At 49.1% G+C, this 13,220-nt stretch overlaps 1 protein-coding gene across 4 annotated transcripts in view; it reads left to right on the top strand.

Annotated features, from left to right (window-relative positions):
• The window catches only part of PSIP1 (PC4 and SRSF1 interacting protein 1), a 369,617-nt gene that overhangs the window by 35,810 nt on the left and 320,587 nt on the right, over window positions 1-13,220 (top strand). For all 4 annotated transcript variants that reach the window (XM_063914078.1, XM_063914077.1, XM_063914076.1 and 1 more), the window contains exon 2: window positions 8,454-8,596. In XM_063914078.1, coding sequence (XP_063770148.1) covers window positions 8,525-8,596 — 72 coding nt within the window. In that variant the 5' untranslated portion in view covers window positions 8,454-8,524. The remainder of the gene's footprint in view (window positions 1-8,453; window positions 8,597-13,220) is intronic.

Here is a 13,220-nt window from a genome sequence, read left to right as displayed (position 1 = left end):
AAGACGTTTCCGGCGGTGGAGTTTCAACTTGGACGTTTTTTCTCCTTTTCCTGCAAGCAGGGGTGGATATGGGACTGAGACTGGGCTCTGTCAAGGTCCAGATCTCTGCTTTGTCCATCTTCTTCCAAAAACAGTTGGCTGCTCTTCCTGAGGTTCAGACCTTTTTGAAAGGGGTTCTGCACATCCAGCCTCCCTTTGTGTGACGCCTACGGCTTTGTGGGATCTGGATGGGCTACGGCTCCGTGGGATATGGATGGGGTGTTGCAGTTCCTGCAGTCGGCTTGGTTTGAGCCTCTACAGGAGGCCGATCTCAAGTTTCTAACGTGGAAGGCAGTGTCGGAATTGTGGGCTTTATCTTGTAGAAGTCCCTATCTGATCTTCCATGAAGATAGGGCGGAACTTAGGACTTGTCCACAGTTCCTACCTAAGGTTGTGTCGGCTTTCCACATCAACCAACCTATTGTGGTGTCAGTGGCTACTGACTCCTCAATTACTTCAAAGGCCTTGGATGTAGTGAGAACTTTGAAGATTTACGTGAATAGGGCGGCTCGTCACAGGAAAAGTGACTCCATTTGTCCTCTATGATCCAAAGAAAATTTGATGTCCTGCTTCTAAGCAGTCGATTTCACGCTGGATCAGGTTCACTATTCAGCATGCTTATTCCACGGCAGGATTGCCGTGTCCAAAATCCATAAAGGCCCACTCTACTCGTAAAGTGGGCTCTTCCTAGGCGGCTGCCCGGGATGTCTGGGCGGTGCAACTCTGTCGAGCTGCTACTTGGTCTGGGTCGAACACGTTTGCCAAGTTTTACAAGTTTGATACTTTGGCCTCTGATGACCTCAAGCAGTTTTGCAGGAGCCTCCGCGCTCTCCCTCCCGTACTGGGAGCTTTGGTACATCCCCATGGTACTAATATGGACCCCAGCATCCTCTAGGACGTAAGAGAAAATAGGATTTTGGTTACCTACTGGTAAATCCTTTTCTCGTAGTCCGTAAAGCAATGATTTTCAACCTTTTTTTCTCGCGGCACACCAAATAATATTTTAAAATTGCCAAGGCACACTATCAGTTCCCCACAGAAAAAACCCCAAAAAACTCACATTGGCCCTCACAGTACAAAATAAATAAATCCACACATACATTGGCCTACACAGAAAAAACAATCACATTGCTCCCCACATAAATCATGTTGCTCCCCACATAAATCATGTTGCTCACACATAAATCAAACACATTTCTCCCCACATAAATCCTATTGCTTCCCACATGAATTATTCACATTGTTCCCCCCATAAATCCTATTGCTCCCCACAAGAGAAATAACATAACAAATATTAGAACCTACCGGTCAGCTCTCCTCCTCCCTGTCCCTCAGTGGCGGGGGTTATTCATAGTGGAGTGCTCTGAATACTGAGCAGCGGGCGGTCAGGCAGGTGTGGATGTGGGTGGGCAAGGAAAGCTGTGGATGCAGGCGGAAACTGGAAGATGTGTATGCATGTGGGTGAGCTAGCTGGGTGGTGAGACACGGCGGCCGTGACCTATATCACACCGCCACGTCATCAAGGCATAGGTCACTGCCGGAGCATGACTGATCCTCTAAGAAGAGCCTGGGCCAACAGTTCACTCTGAAGGTGCAGGAAGCTGCTTTGGCTCCGCGGCACACCTTGCATCTGGTCGCGGCACACTAGTGTGCCACGGCACACTGGTTGAAAAAGCCTGCCGTAGAGGATGCTGGGCGCCCGCCGAGCGCTTCGTTTTCCTGCGTTGTTTTTTTTATAGATCAGTGTTACCTGGTTCCTAGATAAGTTCTGCGTTATTTACTGTTTCACCTGTTGCTGAATTGTTCCGGCATGTTGGCCGGGTTTGCCTGTTGTGTGAGCTGGTATGAATCTCGCCACTATCTGTGTAATTCCTTCCCTCGAAGTATGTCGTCTCCTCGGGCACAGTTTCTAGACTGTCTGGTAGGAGGGGCATAGAGGGAGGAGCCTGCCCACACTCTTAAACTCTTAAAGTGCCAATGGCTCCTGGTGGACCCGTTTATACCCCATGGTACTAATATGGACCCCAGCATCCTCTACGAACTACGAGAAAAGGATTTACCGGTAGGTAACCAAAATCATATTTTCCTTAACCCCATTTCTCTGACGTCCTAGTGGATGCTGGGAACTCCGTAAGGACCATGGGGAATAGCGGGCTCCGAAGGAGGCTGGGCACTCTAGAAAGATTTATGACTACCTGGTGTGCACTGGCTCCTCCCACTATGACCCTCCTCCAAGCCTCAGTTAGATTTTGTGCCCGGCCGAGGTTGAATGCACACTAGGGGCTCTCCTGAGCCTTTAGAAAGAAAGTATAGAAATTAGGTTTTTTATTTTCAGTGAGACCTGCTGGCAACAGGCTCACTGCAGCGAGGGACTAAGGGGAGAAGAAGCGAACCTGCCTGCTTGCAGCCAGCTTGGGCTTCTTAGGCTACTGGACACCATTAGCTCCAGAGGGATCGACCGCAGGCCCAGCCTTGGTGTTCGGTCCCGGAGCCGCGCCGCCGTCCCCCTTACAGAGCCAGAAGCAAGAAGAGGTCCGGAAAATAGGCGGCAGAAGACATCAGTCTTCACCAAGGTAGCGCACAGCACTGCTGCTGTGCGCCATTGCTCCTCACACACACTTCACACTCCGGTCACTGAGGGTGCAGGGCGCTGGGGGGGGGGCGCCCTGAGAAGCAATAATAACACCTTGGCTGGCAAAAATACCACAATATATAGCCCCAGAGGCTATATATGTGGAAAATACCCCTGCCAGAATATAGGAAAAAGCGGGAGAATAGTCCGCGGAAAAGGGGCGGAGCTATCTCCCTCAGCACACTGGCGCCATTTTTCCCTCACAGCTCCGCTGGAAGGAAGCTCCCTGGCTCTCCCCTGCAGTCTACACTACAGAAAAGGGTAAAAAAGAGAGGAGGGGCACTAAATTTAGGCGCAGTATACATTTATATAGAAAAAGCAGCTATAGGGGACATAACTCAGTTAGTCCCTGCATTATATAGCGCTCTGGTGTGTGCTGGCATACTCTCACTCTGTCCCCCCAAAGGGCTTTTGTGGGTCCTGTCCTCTGTTGGAGCATTCCCTTTGTGTGTGTCGGTACGGCTGTGTCGACATGTTTGATGAGGATAATGATGTGGAGACGGAGCAGATGCCTTTAGAAGGGATGTCACCCCCTGCGGGGCAGACACCTGAGTGGATGAGCTTATGGAAAGAAATGAGTGCACGTATAGACTCCTTACATAAGAAATTTGACGACATGCCAAATGTGGGACAGCCGACTTCTCAGCTCGTGCCTGTCCAGGCGTCTCAAAGGTCATCAGGGGCTCTAAAACGCCCGCTACCTCAGACCGCAGACCCATATGTCGACACTGATACTGACACCAGTGTCGACGACGATGAGTCTAACCTGATGCCCACTAAGGCCATTCACTGCATGATTGAGGCAATGAAAGAGGTGTTACACATTTCTGATATAAATACAGGTACCACTAAAAAGGGTATTATGTTTGGGGAGAAAAAACTACCCGTAGTTTTTCCCCCATCAGATGAATTAAATGAAGTGTGTGAAGAAGCGTGGGCTTTCCCTGATAAAAAATTGGTAATTCCTAAGAAGGTACTAATGGCGTTCCCTTTCCCGCCAGAGGATAGGTCACGTTGGGAAACACCTCCTAGGGTGGATAAAGCGCTCACACGTTTGTCTAAAAAGGTGGCACTACCGTCTCCGGATACGGCCGCCCTCAAGGAACCTGCTGATAGAAAGCAGGAGGCGATCCTGAAGTCTGTATATACACACTCAGGCATTATACTTAGGCCAGCTGTTGCGTCAGCATGGATGTGCAGTGCTGCCGCCGCGTGGTCAGATAAACTGTCAGAAAATATTGACACACTAGACAGAGACACGATCCTGCTAACCATAGACCATATCAAAGACTCAGTCTTATATATGAGAGATGCACAGAGGGAAATCTGCCGGCTGGCATCTAAAGTAAGTGCATTGTCCATTTCTGCTAGGAGAGGCTTATGGACTCGCCACTGGACAGGAGATGCAGATTCTAAAAGGCACATGGAAGTTTTGCCTTATAAGGGTGAGGAATTATTTGGGGATGGTCTCTCGGACCTAGTTTCCACAGCAACGTCTGGGAAGTCAGCATTTTTACCCCATGTCCCCTCACAGCCTAAGAAGGCGCCGTTTTATCAGGTTCAGTCCTTTCGGACCCAGAAAAACAAGCGTGGAAAAGGCGGGTCTTTTCTGTCCAGAGGCAGAGGTAGGGGAAAAAGGCTGCAACAAACAGCAGGTTCCCAGGAGCAAAAGTCCTCCCCCGCTTCTTCTTCCAAGTCCGCCGCATGACGGTGGGGCTCCACAGGCGGAGCCAGGTACGGTGGGGGGCCGCCTCAAGAATTTCAGCGGTCAGTGGGCTCGCTCACAGGTGGATCCCTGGATCCTTCAAATAGTATCTCAGGGGTACAAACTGGAATTCGAGGCGTCTCCACCCCACCGGTTCCTAAAATCTGCCTTGCCGATTGCTCCCTCAGACAGGGAGGCGGTGCTAGCGGCAATTCACAAGCTGTATTCCCAGCAGGTGATAATCAAGGTACCCCTACTTCAACAAGGCCGGGGTTACTATTCCACACTATTTGTGGTGCCGAAACCGGACGGTTCGGTGAGACCCATTTTAAATTTGAAATCCTTGAACACATACATAAAAAAATTCAAGTTCAAGATGGAATTGCTCAGGGCGGTTATTGCAAGCCTGGACGAGGGGGATTACATGGTATCCCTGGACATCAAGGATGCTTACTTGCATGTCCCCATTTACCATCCTCACCAGGAGTACCTCAGATTTGTGGTACAGGATTGCCATTACCAATTCCAGACGCTGCCGTTTGGACTGTCCACGGCACCGAGGGTATTTACCAAGGTTATGGCGGAAATGATGATACTCCTTCGAAAAAAGGGAGTTTTAATTATCCCGTACTTGGACGATCTCCTAATAAAGGCGAGATCCAAGGAACAGTTGTTGGTGGGAGTAGCACTATCTCAGGAAGTGCTGCACCAGCACGGCTGGATTCTGAATATCCCAAAGTCGCAGCTGGTTCCGACGACACGGCTACTGTTCCTGGGTATGATTCTGGATACAGTCCAGAAAAAAGTGTTTCTCCCGGAGGAGAAAGCCAGGGAGTTGTCATCTCTAGTCCGAGACCTCCTGAAACCAAAACAGGTATCGGTGCATCACTGCACGCGGGTCCTGGGAAAGATGGTAGCTTCTTACGAAGCAATTCCCTTCGGCAGGTTCCATGCCAGAATCTTTCAGTGGGACCTATTGGACAAATGGTCCGGATCGCATCTTCAGATGCATCGCTTAATAACCCTGTCTCCAAGAACCAGGGTGTCTACTGTGGTGGCTGCAGAGTGCCCATCTTCTAGAGGGCCGCAGGTTCGGCATACAGGACTGGGTCCTGGTGACCACGGATGCCAGCCTTCGAAGCTGGGGGGCAGTCACATGGGGAAGAAACTTCCAAGGACTATGGTCGAGTCAGGAGACTTCCCTCCACATAAATATTCTGGAACTAAGGGCCATTTACAATGCCCTAAGTCAAGCAAAATCCCTGCTCCTACACCAGCCGGTGCTGATCCAGTCAGACAACATCGCGGCAGTCGCCCATGTAAATCGACAGGGAGGCACAAGAAGCAGGATGTCAATGGCAGAAGCCACAAGAATTCTCCGATGGGTGGAGAATCATGTACTAGCACTGTCAGCAGTGTTCATTCCGGGAGTGGACAACTGGGAAGCAGACTTCCTCAGCAGACACGACCTCCACCCGGGAGAGTGGGGACTTCATCCAGAAGTCTTCCAGATGCTGGTAAACCGTTGGGAAAAACCACAGGTGGACATGATGGCGTCCCGCCTCAACAAAAAGTTAAAAAGATATTGCGCCAGGTCAAGGGACCCTCAGGCGATAGCTGTGGACGCTCTAGTGACACCGTGGGTGTACCAGTCGGTTTATGTGTTCCCTCCTCTGCCTCTCATACCAAAGGTATTGAGAATAATAAGAAAGCGAGGAGTAAACACAATTCTAGTGGTTCCGGATTGGCCAAGACGAGCGTGGTACCCGGAACTTCAAGAGATGATCTCAGAGGACCCGTGGCCTCTGCCGCTCAGACAGGACCTGCTACAGCAGGGGCCCTGTCTGTTCCAAGACTTACCGCGGCTGCGTTTGACGGCATGGCGGTTGAACGCCGGATCCTGAAGGAAAAGGGTATTCCGGAAGAAGTCATTCCTACGCTTATTAAAGCCAGGAAAGATGTTACGGCAAATCATTATCACCGCATATGGCGGAAATATGTTGCATGGTGCGAGGCCAAAAAGGCCCCAACAGAGGAATTTCAACTAGGTCGATTTCTGCATTTCCTGCAAGCAGGAGTGAATATGGGCCTAAAACTGGGCTCCATTAAAGTACAGATCTCGGCTCTGTCGATTTTCTTTCAAAAAGAACTAGCTTCAGTACCTGAAGTTCAGACATTTGTGAAAGGAGTGCTGCATATTCAACCCCCGTTTGTGCCTCCTGTGGCACCTTGGGATCTCAACGTGGTGTTGAGTTTCTTAAAATCACATTGGTTTGAGCCACTAAAAACCGTGGATCTAAAATATCTCACGTGGAAAGTGGTCATGTTATTGGCCTTGGCTTCAGCCAGGCGAGTGTCAGAATTGGCGGCTTTATCATGTAAAAGCCCTTATCTGATTTTCCATATGGATAGGGCAGAATTGAGGACTCGTCCCCAGTTTCTCCCTAAGGTGGTGTCAGCGTTTCACCTGAACCAGCCTATTGTGGTGCCTGCGGCTACTAGGGATTTGGAGGACTCCAAGTTGCTAGACGTTGTCAGGGCCCTGAAAATATATGTTTCCAGGACGGCTGGAGTCAGAAAATCTGACTCGCTGTTTATCCTGTATGCACCCAACAAGCTGGGTGCTCTTGCTTCTAAGCAGACTATTGCTCGCTGGATTTGTAGTACAATTCAGCTTGCACATTCTGTGGCAGGCCTGCCACAGCCAAAATCTGTAAATGCCCATTCCACAAGGAAGGTGGGCTCATCTTGGGCGGCTGCCCGAGGGGTCTCGGCTTTACAACTTTGCCGAGCAGCTACTTGGTCAGGGGCAAACACGTTTGCAAAATTCTACAAATTTGATACCCTGGCTGAGGAGGACCTGGAGTTCTCTCATTCGGTGCTGCAGAGTCATCCGCACTCTCCCGCCCGTTTGGGAGCTTTGGTATAATCCCCATGGTCCTTACGGAGTTCCCAGCATCCACTAGGACGTCAGAGAAAATAAGAATTTACTCACCGGTAATTCTATTTCTCGTAGTCCGTAGTGGATGCTGGGCGCCCATCCCAAGTGCGGATTGTCTGCAATACTTGTAAATAGTTATTGCTAACTAAAGGGTTATTGTTGAGCCATCTGTTGAGAGGCTCAGTTGTTTTCATGCTGTCAAACTGGATATAGTATCACGAGTTGTACGGTGTGATTGGTGTGGCTGGTATGAGTCTTACCCGGGATTCAAAATCCTTCCTTATTATGTCAGCTCGTCCGGGCACAGTGTCCTAACTGAGGCTTGGAGGAGGGTCATAGTGGGAGGAGCCAGTGCACACCAGGTAGTCATAAATCTTTCTAGAGTGCCCAGCCTACTTCGGAGCCCGCTATTCCCCATGGTCCTTACGGAGTTCCCAGCATCCACTACGGACTACGAGAAATAGAATTACCGGTGAGTAAATTCTTATTATTTACCCATTTCATTTTTATGACCACTATAGTCAAAATAATAAACTGTGATGTTAAAATTGGGATGACTTACAGTATGTTACATCTAGATTTATCTAAATATACCAGTATATATTTTGAGTATTCGTGATATTTCTAATATTTTACAATAAATTTGGTGTCACTATCACAGTCACAAAATTCGTAGTCTGCAGCATATAAAGCAATCATTTTTAATGTTTATCACTCTCCAAGACTTGATAAATCTGGGCATTAAAGACGAATATAATACCAACAATACACTGTGAGAATAGTCGACATTGCCATACACTGTCAGATAATTGGCCTGTCTGTCTGATGGTGAGTATATTCATTGTCAGATCCAAGCACAAATTATCTGTCTGGTATCTTGGAAAATTTGAATGCCCAACAGACCAATAATTGGCTGCACCAAACACTGTATAATTATTTGCCTGATCAACAGATAAACAACTGATTGAGGTGATGATTGCAAAGTGTATCTGCACTCTAAGTTAGTTGTGCATTTGGTCTTATATAGTCAGTCATTTTTGGATTTTGTTTGTTCTTTTTGTGGGTCTACACAAAACGCATGTTAAACCTATTAAATGAAAAGTTATTCATTCAAACTTTCTGTTTCCTTAATGTAGATCATAAAAAGTCCAGACTTGGAAGAGTTGTGGTGTTTGTTGTCCATTGCTTTGTTTACTGATCCAAAAAAATGACACGTGATTACAAACCTGGGGATTTAATCTTTGCCAAGATGAAAGGGTACCCTCACTGGCCTGCCAGGGTAAGTTGAATTCTTTATACGCTTACCTGCATTTGATGCAAAGAAATGTTTTCTATCTATTCCTTAAGCCAGTGGTCAGGGAACAGGTGTAAATTACCCAAAATGGAGTAAAAGTGAAATTCCTGGGGGTAATGAACGGTCGCGCTGCCGAGACACAGCCCCGTCCAGCACCGGTTTGCTCGCGATGTGACGTGCTGATGGCACACCGCACTCCCTCCTGCCCGCCCTGCGCTGTGCTCCTGGCAGCCCTGTGCTGTGTTCCTGGCCACATTGTGACATGCTGACGTCACACAGCGCTCCCTCATGCCTGCCTGTCCTGCGCTGTCCTGTCCTTCCGTCCGCGACCCGCCAACCCACACACAGAACTTGAAGTGTTCTGTGGCTGACTGCTGACTGAGTTCCGCAGGATCAGACAGTGGCCTACATAACAGTGGGAAATTCCCACTGACATTACTGAGGTGAGGATGTGACCATCTGTCTCCTAAAAGTTCCCCCCCCCCCCCCCCCATACATACATACATACATACATACATACATACATACATACATACATACATACATACATTGTGTATGTGTGTGAGTGTGCACACAGCATCTCATAATTGCCATATAAACAGTGATAACCAGTATATATGCACAATAATATATTTCCTTCCTTTCAAATCAAGGGGGTGACGTCGGCTTATCTAAGTATATTTTGGGGTAAAAGGTAAAAAAGTTCCCTGACCCCTGCCTTTAGCCATTTAGAAAACTTCAGTATCTGATTTACTGTATGTATTACCAGTTATTTTTATAGCGCACATATATTTCTCTAACGTCCTAGAGGATGCTGGGGACTCCGTAAGGACCATGGGGATAGACGGGCTCCGCAGGAGACATGGGCACTTTAAGAAATAATTTAGTTCCTAGTGTGCACTGACTCCTCCCTCTATGCCCATCCTCCAGACCCCAGTTTGATACTGTGCCCAGAGTAGCTGGGTGCTTTTCAGTGAGCTCTCCTGAGTTTACTGATAGAAAGTATTTTGTTAGGTTTTTTATTTTCAGGGAGCTCTGCTGGCAACAGACTCCCTGCATCGAGGGACTGAGGGGAGAGAAGCAGCCCTACTCTCTGAAGATAGGTCCTGCTTCTTAGGCTACTGGACACCATTAGCTCCAGAGGGACTGGTACGCAGGATCTCACCCTCGCCGTCCGTCCCAGAGCCGCGCTGCCGCCCCCCTCGCAGAGCCGGAAGATAGAAGCCGGGTGAGTATGAGAAGAAAAGAAGACTTCACAGGCGGCAGAAGACTTCATGTTCTTCACTAGAGGTAACGCACAGCACTGCAGCTGTGCGCCATTGCTCCACACACCTCACATACTCCGGTCACTGTAAAGGTGCAGGGGGGGGGGGGGGGGGGGCGGCGGCGCCCTGGGCAGCATTTGGGACCTCATGTTGGCAAAAGTACACATATATATATACAGCTGGGCACTGTATATATGTATGAGCCCCCACCAAAATTACTGTATAAGCGAGACAGAAGCCCGCCGTCGAGGGGGCGGGGCTTCTCCCTCAGCACTCACCAGCGCCATTTTTTCTCCACAGCACCGCTGAGAGGAAGCTCCCCGGACTCTCCACTGCTGATACACGGTAGAAGAGGGTTGAAAAGAGAGGGGGGGGGGGGGGGGGGGCACATAATTAGGCGCAAAAAACTATACATACAGCAGCTACTGGGTTAACATTAAGTTACTGTGTTATTCCTGGGATATTATAGCGCTGGGGTGTGTGCTGGCATACTCTTTCTCTGTCTCTCCAAAGGGCCTTGTGGGGGAACTGTCTTCAGAAGGGACATTCCCTGTGTGTGTGTGGTGTGTCGGTACACTTGTGTCGACATGTCTGATGAGGAAGGCTATGTGGGAGAGGAGCGGGAGCAAATGAATGTGGTGTCTCCGCCGACACCTGATTGGATGGATATGTGGAAGGTTTTAAATGATAATGTTAATTCCTTGCATAAAAGATTGGACAAGGCTGATGCATTGGGACAGTCAGGGTCTCAACCCGTACCTGACCCTCTGTCGCAGGGACCGTCAGGGTCTCATAAGCGCCCACTATGCCAAATTGTTGACACAGATACCGACATGGATTCTGACTCCAGTGTTGATTACGATGATGCAAAGTTACAGCCAAAATTTGGCTAAATCCCTTCGATATATGATTATAGCAATAAAGGATGTTTTTCACATCACAGAGGAAACCCCTGTCCCTGACACGAGGGTGTATATGTATAAGGGAAAGAAGCCTGAGGTAACTTTTCCCCCCTCACACGAACTGAATGAGTTATGTGAAAAAGCTTGGGAATCTCCAGATTAGAAAATGCAGATTTCCAAACGGATTCTTATGGCGTATCCTTTCCCGTCAACGGATAGGCTACGATGGGAATCCTCCCCTAGGGTGGACAAAGCTTTAACACTCTTATCCAAAAAGGTAGCCCTGCCGTCCCAGGATACGGCTACCCTCAAAGATGCTGCTGATCGCAAACAGGAGGTTACCCTGAAGTCCATTTATACACATTCGGGTACCTTACTAAGACCGGCAATTGCGTCGGCCTGGGTGTGTAGTGCTGTAGCGGCATGGACGGATACCTTATCTGAGGAATTGGATACCCTAGATAAGGATACTGTATTATTGACCCTGGGGCATATAAAAGACGCTGTCCTATATATGAAAGATGCTCAAAGAGACCTTAGTCTACTGGGTTCTAGAATAAACGCTATGTCGATTTCTGCCAGAAGGGTCCTGTGGACTCGGCAATGGACAGGTGATGCCGACTCAAAAAGGCATATGGAGGTTTTACCTTACAGGGGTGAGGAATTGTTCTGGGAAGGTCTCTCGGACCTGGTCTCCACAGCTACAGCTGGAAAGTCAAATTTTTTGCCTTATGTTCCCTCACAGCCTAAGAGAGCACTGCATTATCAAATGCAGTCCTTTCGTTCACAAAGAAACAAGAAAGTCCGAGGTGCCTCCTTTCTTGCCAGAGGTGGGGGCAGAGGAAAGAAGCTGCACAACGCAGCTAGTTCCCAGGAACAGAAGTCCTCCCCGGCCTCTACAAAATCCACCGCATGACGCTGGGGCTCCACTGGCGGAGCCGGGCCCTGTGGGGGCACGTCTTCGGAATTTCAGCCACATGTGGGTTCACTCCCAGGTGGATCCTTGGGCAATAGAAATTGTGTCTCAGGGTTACAAGCTGGAATTCGAAGAGGTGCCTCCTCGCCGGTATTTCAAATCGGCCCTACCATCTTCCCCCCAAGAGAGGGAAATAGTGTTAATCGCAATACAAAAATTGTATCTTCAGCAGGTGGTGGTCAAGGTTCCCCTCCTTCAACAGGGAAGGGGTTATTGTTCGACCATGTTTGTAGTCCCGAAACGGGACGGTTCGGTCAGACCCATATTGAATTTAAAATCTCTGAACCTATACTTGAAAAGGTTCAAGTTCAAGATGGAATCGCTAAGAGCGGTCATCGCAAGCCTGGAAGGGGGGGATTTTATGGTGTCACTGGACATAAAGGATGCGTACCTTCATGTCCCCATATATCCACCTCATCAGGCATACCTAAGATTTGCGGTACAGGATTGTCATTACCAATTTCAGACGTTGCCGTTTGGTCTCTCAACGGCCCCGAGGATTTTCACCAGGGTAATGGCGGAAATGATGGTGCTCCTGCGGAAGCAAGGTGTCACAATTATCCCGTACTTGGACGATCTCTTCATAAAAGCAAGAGAGCAGTTGCTGAACAGCGTATCTCTTTCACTGAAAGTGTTACAGCAACACGGCTGGATTCTCAATATTCCAAAGTCGCAGTTTGTTCCTACGACTCGTCTGCCCTTCTTGGGCATGATTCTGGACACGGACCAGAAGAGGGTTTATCTCCCGATAGAGAAGGCCCAGGAACTCATGACTCCTGTTTTGGTTTCAATAGGTTCTTGACCGGTGTCAGTGCATCATTGCACTCGAGTCCTGGGAAAGGTGGTGGCGTCATACGAGGCCATTCCCTTCGGCAGGTTCCATGCGAGGACTTTCCACTGGGACCTACTGGACAAGTGGTCCGGGTCACATCTTCAGATGCATCGGTTGATCACCCTGTCCCCCAGGGCCAGGGTGTCACTACTGTGGTGGCTGCAGAGTGCTCACCTTCTTGAGGGCCGCAGATACGGCATTCAGGACTGGATCCTGGTGACCACGGACGCAAGCCTCCGAGGTTGGGGAGCAGTCACACAGGGAAGAAATTTCCAGGGTCTTTGGTCAAGTCAAGAGACTTGTCTTCACATCAACATCCTGGAGCTAAGGGCCATATACAACGCCCTACGTCAAGCGGAGACCTTACTTCGCGACCGACCAGGTCTGATCCAGTCAGACAACATCACCGCAGTGGCTCATGTAAACCACCAAGGCGGCACAAGGAGCAGAGTGGCAATGGCGGAAGCCACCAGAATTCTTCGCTGGGCGTAGAATCATGTAAGCACACTGTCAGCAGTGTTCATTCCAGGAGTGGACAACTGGAAAGCAGACTTCCTCAGCAGACACGACCTACACCCGGGAGAGTGGGGACTTCATCCAGAAGTCTTCGCACAGATTGTGAGTCGGTGGGAAC

This window comes from Pseudophryne corroboree, chromosome 1 (assembly GCF_028390025.1).
Source record: "Pseudophryne corroboree isolate aPseCor3 chromosome 1, aPseCor3.hap2, whole genome shotgun sequence".
In the NCBI taxonomy this organism is placed as follows: domain Eukaryota; kingdom Metazoa; phylum Chordata; class Amphibia; order Anura; family Myobatrachidae; genus Pseudophryne; species Pseudophryne corroboree.
The sequence above is the reverse complement of the archived record's forward strand: the minus strand, read 5'-3'. Positions and strand labels throughout refer to the sequence as shown.